Source organism: Mandrillus leucophaeus, unplaced genomic scaffold, assembly GCF_000951045.1.
Source record: "Mandrillus leucophaeus isolate KB7577 unplaced genomic scaffold, Mleu.le_1.0 Scaffold23, whole genome shotgun sequence".
NCBI classification, from domain to species: domain Eukaryota; kingdom Metazoa; phylum Chordata; class Mammalia; order Primates; family Cercopithecidae; genus Mandrillus; species Mandrillus leucophaeus.
Window position 1 is genome coordinate 2,729,636 of NW_012102365.1, and position 9,864 is coordinate 2,739,499.

The 9,864-nt window shown below is 39.1% G+C and overlaps 1 protein-coding gene across 5 annotated transcripts in view; it reads right to left on the reverse strand.

The window, feature by feature from the left end:
* EYA3 (EYA transcriptional coactivator and phosphatase 3) overlaps positions 1–9,864 on the reverse strand; it is a 130,010-nt gene that overhangs the window by 61,291 nt on the left and 58,855 nt on the right. For 3 of the 5 annotated variants that reach the window (XM_011981716.1, XM_011981720.1, XM_011981717.1), the window contains one exon: positions 5,749–5,886. The exons of the other annotated variants lie outside the window; for them this stretch is intronic. In XM_011981716.1, coding sequence (XP_011837106.1) covers positions 5,749–5,886 — 138 coding nt within the window. The remainder of the gene's footprint in view (positions 1–5,748; positions 5,887–9,864) is intronic. 5 annotated transcript variants of the gene reach the window in all.

A 9,864-nucleotide genomic window follows, 5' to 3' on the forward strand; every position in this document is an offset into this window, starting at 1 on the left:
TGTTAGCCAGGATGGTCTCGATCTCCTGACCTCATGATCCGCCCGTCTCGGCCTCCCAAAGTGCTGGGATTACAGGCTTGAGCCACCGCGCCCGGCCCCTAAAAGATTCTTATTGCTGGAGTGGAGATTTACAGATCAACAAGGGATCGGGTATAGAATTATCTATGTAATAATGAATCAGAGCTCAAGAAATCAGTAAGAACTCATGTTTAACTTAACACAGATACAGATTACAACATACAGAAATAGTTATAGATATGTGTATTTACGTAGGTTAGTATATCCACATATATTTCTTTGCTCTGTCAGCTGAGAAAGCCTAAAATAAATGTCACTGACACCCCAGTAGCAATTAGCATCCCTCAAGCTCAGATCTTTTTTTTGAGACAGGGTCTCACTCTGTTACCCAGGCTGGAATTCAGTGGCGCAATCACAGCTCACTGCGGCCTCGACCTCCTAAGGCTCAGGCAATCCTCCCACCTCAGCCTCCCAAGTAGCTGGGACTACAGGCATGTACCACCACACTTGGCTAATTTTTATATTTTTTGTAGAGATGGGGTTTTGCCATGTTGCCCAGGCTGGAAGCCCAGATCTTGGTTTTGAATACCATTCTTTCCAATAAAAGGAACCAGGACTCCTTAAAAAAAAATGGTTGATAATAGGGCTTGAATAGGTAATATACAAGATGAGCCTGGAGCATCTTGTAGTGCCAGGAAGTAAGGAAGTGCTGGGGGAAAAAAAAAAACCAAAACCAACCAAAAACTAAAAATGGGAGTATGTCAAAAGGCATAGGAGCCAACTGAAAGAGCTCCCAGCGGCCAAACTGGAACAAAATAAATAAAGTAGTATTGGATTATAACCCAAAGTATAAATTAAATATCTATGAGTCCATAAACAAATGACTGAAAAAATTAACAAATTGGGGAGAAGAGACAAATCTGGGCACAAGAATTCCAAATACATTATGTAGATATTCTACCCTAAAGAAGGGGCAGCATGATTCCTTAACTGTGGGCTGCACATAGTGACTTCTATCTAAAGAATACAGTACAGAAAGCGAGGAAAGAATAACTTTATGGAGAAAACTGACAAACACTACTTCAACCAGATAATCAAGGTCAATGTCAAGAGTCATAAATGATGATGATAGTATGGCACCTTACCTTTGGGACCTTCCTCCTTAAAATCCATAACCCCATCATAATCATGAGAAAAAAATCAGACAAATTCTAAGAGTGGGTCATCTTAAAATATACCTGGACTTCTCAAAACTGTCAAGGTCATTAAAAGCAAGGAAAAGTCTGAGAAACTACAAAGTCTAGAAGAGCCTAAGGAGACATGATAACTAAATGTAATGTAATATCCTGGATGGGATCCTGGAACAGAACAAGGACATCATATAAAAACACAGGAAATCCAAATAAACAACGGACTTAGTTAATAATAATACACTAATACTGGTTCATTAATTATAACAAGTTTAATATACTAACATAAGATGTTAATAATGGGAAACTGTGCAGGAGGAGGGATATATGGGAACTCTCTGTACTATCTGCTCAATTTTTCTGTAAACCTAAAATTATTAATACAAAATAAAGTCTAGGCCAGCCGCGGTGGCTCAAACCTGTAATCCCAGCAGTTTGGGAAGCCGAGGCAGGCAGATCACTTGAGGTCAGGAATTTGAGACCAGCCTGGCCAACATGGTGAAACCCTGTCTCTACTAAATATACAAAAATTAGTCGGGCATGGTGGCATGTGCCTATAATCCCAGCTACTCAGGAGGCTGAGGCAGAAGATGTGCTTAAACTTGGGAGGTGGAGGTTGCAGTAAGCTGAGATCGCTCCACTGCACTCCAGCCTGGGTGACAGAGCAAGACTCTGTCTCAAAAATAAATGAATAAATAAATAAATAAATAAAACCTATTAATAAAAATTTTTTTAAAAAATCTCCTGGTCAAAGATAGATTATTGTGTGTTACCAATGATACTAGAGTACAAAGACATTCATTAAAAGATTGAATTAGGGCCACGCGCAGTGGCTCACACCTGTAATCCCAGCACTTTGGGAGGCCGAGGTGGGCAGATCACGAAGTCAGGAGATCGAGACCATCCTGGCTAACACGGTGAAACCCCATCTCTACTAAAATTACAAAAAATTCGCCAGGCGTAGTGGTGGGCGCCTGTGGTCCCAGCTACTCAGGAGGCTGAGGCAGGAGAATGGCGTGAACCCAGGAGGCAGAGCTTGCAGTGAGCTGAGATGGCGCCACTGCACTCCAGCCTGGGTGAGAGCGAGACTCCGTCTCAAAAAAAAAAAAGATTGAATTACGCAGGGCGCAGTGGCTCATGCCTGTAATCCCAGCACTTTGGGAGGCTGAAGCAGGCAGATACTTGAGGTCAGGAGTTCAAGACCAAACTGGTCAACACGATGAAACCCTGTCTCTACTAAAAATACAAAAATTAGCTGGGCGTGGTGGTGGGTGCCTATAATCCCAGCTACTCGGAAGGCTGAGGCACAAGAATTCCTTGAACCCAGGAGGCAGAGGTTGTAGTGAGCCGAGATCACGCCACTGCACTCCAGCCTGGGCAAAAGAGCAAGACTCAATCTCAAAATATATATATATAATTAAAATTAATTTTGAAATTTCTGAAATTAATTTTGCCACTTGAATATTATTTAACCAATTAAAACATCTCAGCTGAAGAAAATGACCAAAGATAAGGCCACATAGTCAACAGATACTCTAGGAAAAGGATGATACTACAGAAGTCAGATCTACTCATTCAAAACATTTTTATGAGCAAACAAAGGCAGTCTCTTCTCATTATGGCACCACTGAAGTACAAACTAAAGAAAAGGTTCTGATTAGAGTTAATTAAGCCAGAAGCAGATTAGGTTTTTGAGATAATTTTCCTAACTCCCCCAGGGAGGATGGGCTGTTGTCAATTGAAGAATGCTTGGGGTGTAAACTTAAAAAAATTGGGTAGTTATGCAAGGGGAAAGAAACAGCCCTGGATAGCTAACATTCATTATCCATGCTAAAAGGGAAGGGAAAAGTAGGAGCAAGGAGAGTAATACTGATAGTGGTGAACTTAAGTAATTTAATACCAATAATACACGTTTCATTTCAGCCAACTGTTTTTCTAACAATTTTTTCATCAGAATAAATGGTAAAAATTGATAACTTAATGGTTAACTTCTGCCTTAATTTCTACTCTGTGCTAATTAACCAGAAAATGGGCCAATAGATTAACCAGAAAAACGGAGGATAAGTGAATTTAGATATTTGTTAGTATAGGTTCTCAATTATGGGAGAATTGATATTGATACCATTACCTCAATACTGAAAAGGATAAATATTGTACTCATGCTCTGGGGTCAGAATGCCCAGCTAATGTCCTGCCTTCTTAGTTACTTGCTAATTTTGGGACTATGGATAAGCTACTTAGCTTTTCTGTGCCTCAGGTTCCCCCTCTGTAAAATGAGGTTTGTGGTGTTGTGAGGATTACATGAGCAACATCTATCCACGGCTTAGAAAAACGTCAAGAGTATAGTAAGCACTTCATAAATACCTGCAATTGTCATTAATAGCAAAATGAAGGAAATCAGGTTAGCCAATCCAAAGGAAAAAATGTTCTAATAGATAACAAATAAGAACAGTGGTTAGTGAAGTTTAAGGGATATTTTCACGACTCTCAATTTTAAAAACTTCTATTTATTTTTTCGAGACAGAGTCTCACTCTTGTTGCTCAGGCTGGAGTACAATGGTGCGATCTTGGCTCACTGCAACCTCCGCCTCATGGGTTCAAGTGATTCTCCTACCTGGGCCTCCTGAGTAGCTAGGATTACAGGCATGCGCCACCACACCCGGCTAATTTTGTATTTTTAGTACAGATGGGGTGTCTCCATGTTGGTCAGGCTGGTCTCCAACTCCTGACCTCAGGTGATCCGCCCGCCTCAGCCTCCCAAAGTGCTGGGGTTACAGGCATGAGCCATCGTGCCTGGCCTCATGACTGTTTTAAAGCAGTGGGTCCTAACAGACCCCAAAGAGGTGATTCCTCTTGTTTTACGAGGGAGAAATAAGCATAGCTACCACGTTCCTCAAATTTTAGACATAACTACAGAGGAATGGTGGTTTTACATTTTGGTAGAGCATTAAGAGAACCCTTGGTCTTCTTTGACAACCTAGGTGTAAGTTATCAGAGATACACCTGTTTAGAAGAGACTTGGCAACTAGACTTACCTGTGGTTGAACCCAAAAGGCCTATCAACATAGAGAAATACGAGGCCAAGTGTGGTGGCTCATATCTATAATCTCAACACTTTGGGAAGCTGGGGTAGGAGGATTGCTTGAGCCCAGGAGTTCAAGACCAGCCTGAGCAACATAGTGAGATCCCACCTCTAAAAAAAAAAAAAGGAGAAAAAAATAGCTGGGTGTGGTGGTGCGCACCTGCAGTCCCAGCTACTGGAGAGGCTGAGGTGAGAGGATCACTTTAGCCCGGGAGGTGAAGGCTGCAGTGAGCCATGATCACTCCACTGCATTCCAGCTGGGCAACTGAGTGAGACTCTGTCACAAAACAAAACAAAAAACCATAGAGAAATACTCTATAAAAATGAAAGGGAGTGGTGGAGAAGACAGGCAAAGTCATTCTCTCCAGTTTTTCCCTCCTGGTTTGTTCCCATCTTAGAAAGAAAGAAGGGGGAGAGGATGAGGGGAGAAAAAAAAAAAAAAAAGAGGAGGAAACAAGTGAAGAAAAGAGGAGACTTGGTAAACAACAGGAGGTAAAGGTAGCTCAGAGGAAGGTCTCAGAACATAGAGACCAGTTCTGTTTCCACTGGACCAAGGAGAAGTAGTTTTCAAACATTTCTGAAAACAGTTAAAACTGAAAATCAAAATCTAATTAATCTACATTAAAACTTTTTTTATCACCAAAGCTTATACATTAAGAGTACCTCACATAGGTTTTTGAGGTCCTATACTAATCCCTCTACTATCCATTTTATAAGAAATAAAATTTAAAAGCTAGGAAATATCATGAGAAAAGAGGCAGATGAGAAGCCAGGTACAAGGATACTAGTCCCAGTCTGGAGCAATGACAAATTGCCTGCACTGGATTTGGAAGAATAGACAATTAATTCCACAGTGCCTTTTGAGTTTTTTGTCTTCTTTCCTAATAGTCCTGTCATAATTCTAACTCTGTTACAGGAAGAACTTGGAAGGTAAAGATGTTTAGAGCTTAAGCTTTAATACTATGCTTTTTATCCTGAAAGAGAAATAAGAATGAACTTCTTGAGCAAAAGAAATGCTCTCATCAAGTAGTAAACGGGGTATAAGTGTGACAAAGACACAGCAGAAAAGCAGCACACACCTCACATACCACTACGACAATTCATACAGGTCAGCAAAATTCCAACCCACGGAGTCTTCTGCTCATTTATAGGACAAAATGTCAATGAAAATAGACTAGAACAAAATCAAGGGGTTTTCTGGACACCAACATGCAAAAGGGAAGGCTTCAATTCTATTAAGCAGCTCACATTCAAAGGCTAAACTACTTATAAAGCACACTCCTAAGCTGTGGTTTGCCTAACACAAAAAGCATGCACAAATCCAAGTACCACCCCCTTTCTATTTTAGAAGACAGAACTCCTATATTATCCAATTTGTTTGTTTGGAGATACAGGTAGGTTAAAAGCAAGAAACAATAATAATAATTTAAAAACACACACACAACCATGCCTATTTACCTTGAATGGGATAAGAATAATGTGCTGGGCTTGGCTGGCTTGTGGTTAACCCTGTAGTGCAGGTAAGAACACTGTGTTGACTTGGAGATGGAGTCTGAATTAAACCACTTTCAGGTTTCATACCTGGCCACAATGCACCTGAATCAGATAAATTGGACCAATTACAAACAATACACTGGGACTGAGGAGCATGGTTATGCTTTCAAATATCAGCCAGTAGGTTTAAAATCTAAATCTTAAAAATAAATTTGCTTGTAAGAGAAAATTATTGAATCTCCCACTTGTAATACACCACAAGCAAATAACACTTTCAAAGAATTAAGGGATAAGGGCAAAGAAACAAAAAGCTTGCCACAAATCCCAATATGTATATAAATTCATTTCATTTCAATGATTGGGGGAAACTGACCAGGATTCAGAAAAAAGAGTTATTGACATCCAACTGGAGTATCTGTTATGAAGACTGCCTGATGTCCAGGTACAGTGATAAATAATTTATCCAAACTGTCAAGGTAGGAGACATTCCATATAAGTTTAAAATCCACTTACCCATTAAACAAGGACCAAATTTTTCTAAAATATATTAAACACTTCTCTGCCTTCTTAAGCTGGTTATTTTGTTATTTTTGTTTCTTCTGATTAGGAAAGACATACCTGCTTATTTTGTAAATTAAAAGCATTACAGAAATACATAATTTAGAAAAAAATACAGTCATATATAATCCCATCATCCAGACTTAACCACTATTAACAGTTTGTAGAAGAGTCATCCAGATGATTTCTTCTTCCTTTTTTTTTTTTTTTAAATAAGATAGGGTTTTGCTCTGTTGCCCAGGCTGGTCTTGAACTCCAGGCCTCACACGATCCTTTTGCCCCAGCCTCCTTTAGTGCTGGGATAGGCATGAGCCACTGCACTCAGTCCAGATTTCTTCTATGTATTCACTAATCATCTTTTTTAACAAAAATGGGATTGTGGTTTTTTGTTGTTGTTGCTGTTAAGAGACAGGGTCTTCCTCTGTCACCTAGGCTCAAACAATCCTCTTGCCTCAGCCACAGGAGTAGCTGAGACTATGGGCGTGTGCCACCTTACTTGGCTAATTTTTTGTAGAGGTGGGGCTCGCCACATTGCCCAGGCCAGTCTTGAACTCCTGGCCTCAAGCAATCCTCCACCTTGGCTTTTTAAAGTGTTGGGATTATAGGTGTGAGCCACTGCCAGCCAACGACTGTTTTATACACAGTATACATAATTTGCTTTTCCACATAATACCTCAAGATTCATCTTTCCAAGTCAGAACATATAAGTCTATCTCATACTGACAAACATCACAGCTGTTCATTTTTACTTTCTTTTTATCATAATGTTCCTGAGTGACAATCTTTCTAAAATATATTTATATCCTTTCCTTCCTTCTTAGCAGGGAGGAAATAGCACACATACCTTTAGATTTTCTCAGTTACTGTTTCAAAAATAAAAACTGTGCTGTGCTATATATATTACAGAGATACCACAGAGGCTATTGTGATGTGTAAAGACAATTGTTTAGTATTAAATAGAACTTAATTATAGTTCTGATTTTTAGGTTCTAATTTCACTGTTTTTCCTCAGTGGTCTGTAGCTTCTTGACTTCCTTGGCTATATCTGCCTTTTCATTTGCAATAAACTAGGCAACCATAAACAAAACTTTGCATCTGCATGAGAGCCCAAAGATATTCTTTATGAGCGAAACACTCTTAAGTGCATGGTTTTGGTGATAATTTTGGCTACACAAAAGCCTACTTTAAAAAAAAAAAAAAATCTTTTTTTTTTTTTGAGAGGGAGTTTTGCTTTTTTGCCCAGGCTAGACTGTAGTGGCATGATGATCTCAGCTTACTGCAATCTCCTCCTCCCGGGTTCAAGCAACTCTCCTGCCTCAGCCTCCCTAGTATCTGGGATTACAGGTATGCACCACCATGCCCAGCTAATTTTGTATTTTTAGTAAAGATGGGGTTTCACTATGTTGGTCAGGCTGGTCTCGAACTCCTGACCTCAGGTAATCTACCCACCTCGGCCTCCCAGTGTTGGGATTACAGGTGTGAGCCACCACGCCAGGCCCAAAAAATCTTAATGCCTGGTTGTTCACTGTGTTCTGAATAGCTATGGTTACTGGGTTAGTGTAGTTGAAGCTGATAATTAGGTCTAAGAAGGTTCATCAACCAAACACATTCCATGTATGACATAAGGTTAGCCATGACTTCAAACTCAACATTAACTCATATCATTTATTTGCTCCTACTCTGATAAACTAGGAGTGATTGAATTTATAGCCAATGAACAGATATATGCAATCAAAAATATAATACTTTGAGAATGAGAACCTCTGCTTCACCAGGGCACTGAGATACTTCAGTGCGGCAACTCAGATTTGTCCAATTTATTGATAAGTACATTTAGGAATAGTAAAGAGAAATGTGAAAGTCTTAAACAATAGTGGGATATGATAATCACTTTTTAAGTTTTTTGAGACAGGGTCTTGCTCTATTGCCCAGGCTGTAGGACAGTGGTGCAATCACAGCTCATTGCAGCCTCAACCTCCTGGGATCAAGGGATCCTCCTGCCTCAAACCCCCGAATAGCTGGGACCACAGGCACACAACGCCTGGCTACTTCTTGTATTTTTGCAGAGACGAGGTTTTGTCATATTGCCTAGGCTGGTTTCAAACTCCTGGCCTTAAATGATCCTCCTGACTTGACCTCCCAAAGTGCTGGGATTATAGGCATGAGTCACTGCACCCGGCTTTGCCCCAAACTCTTAATGCATAAAAAGAAAATGTAATATTTTTTTCTCATCTATTAATCACATGAAATAACTTATTTTAAGAGACTGAGGAATACTGACACCGGTAGCATGAATTAGAAGCATTTGCCCTATCATAATTCATGATCATTTAAATATGTCCTATGTCATTTAAATTTAATTAAGATTCTTGCTATGTTTGATATTCAACAATAAAAATATTTGAGAATATCATTTTTTAAACATTTATGATGTAAAATGTGAGTATCAGTGATATGATCCCTGCTGCTTGTATATCACACTTTTTGGTAAACAAATTGCTATTTCAATGTCACAATAACTTTTCAGATTTATTGTCATCACTGTGATTTCTTTTTCCAAATAGGTTTTGACCCTAAGGGGTTAGATTTATAAACATATTTTTATACTATATGAAAATAATACCTTATTATTAACAATAGTATCAACTGAGAATGTTTTGACAGTGTCCCTCTTATAAAATCAAAAATTAGAACACAAATGTCCAAAATAAGTAGGAGATAGCTAGTTGTGAATATCTTTGGCCAGAAACACAAAGTAGATGTTTAACATATAATTATTTTATGAGGAATAAAAGACAATATGGACAGTGCCTCCAGCATCACTGTAGACCTGGCTCTTCAGACATGCAAATCATCTTCCTCTAAAAGCACCCTTCCCAGAATTCCAGATAACAGGCAGCATGACGACCCAGTAGTCTGACTCCACGGCACTACTGCTCATAGCAAACAAGGAAACCAAACCCTAATTACCTGACTCCCAGTCCACTGCTCTATGCCAACAACTACCAACTTTCTTAAGTACTTTTAAGTATCAAGAGCTTGCTGTAGACAAACTGTCAGGTTAACAATGGGAAAGCAAGTCTGTCTCTGAGTGCTTTCCTGCTGCCCCCAAAGTGGGGTCTTATCACAAACTCTACCCAAGTTTCTCAGCACAAGTACTTCACTATTGATTACTCACTATCCAAACTAATCTCATCAGTTCAATTTATAGTAACGCATATAGTGATCTTTAGAGATTAGTCTGGTGAGGAACTAAAGTATACACCAATGCTAGAAAAAGCACATGAAAGGACATTTTGGCTTGCTGATTCAGCAGCTCATTTGGATAAGCTATTATAAATAGTAAGTAATTTAATGTAAGTACTTTTCCTGATTATAAACAAAGTATATGTATATATTTTTTGAAACATCTGTAGGAAAAACAGCCACTTTTTTTGCTTCCAATTATTCTTTATGCACAATTTTTTTTTTTTTTTTTTTTGATATGGAGTCTCACTATATTGTCCGCACCAGAGTGCAGTG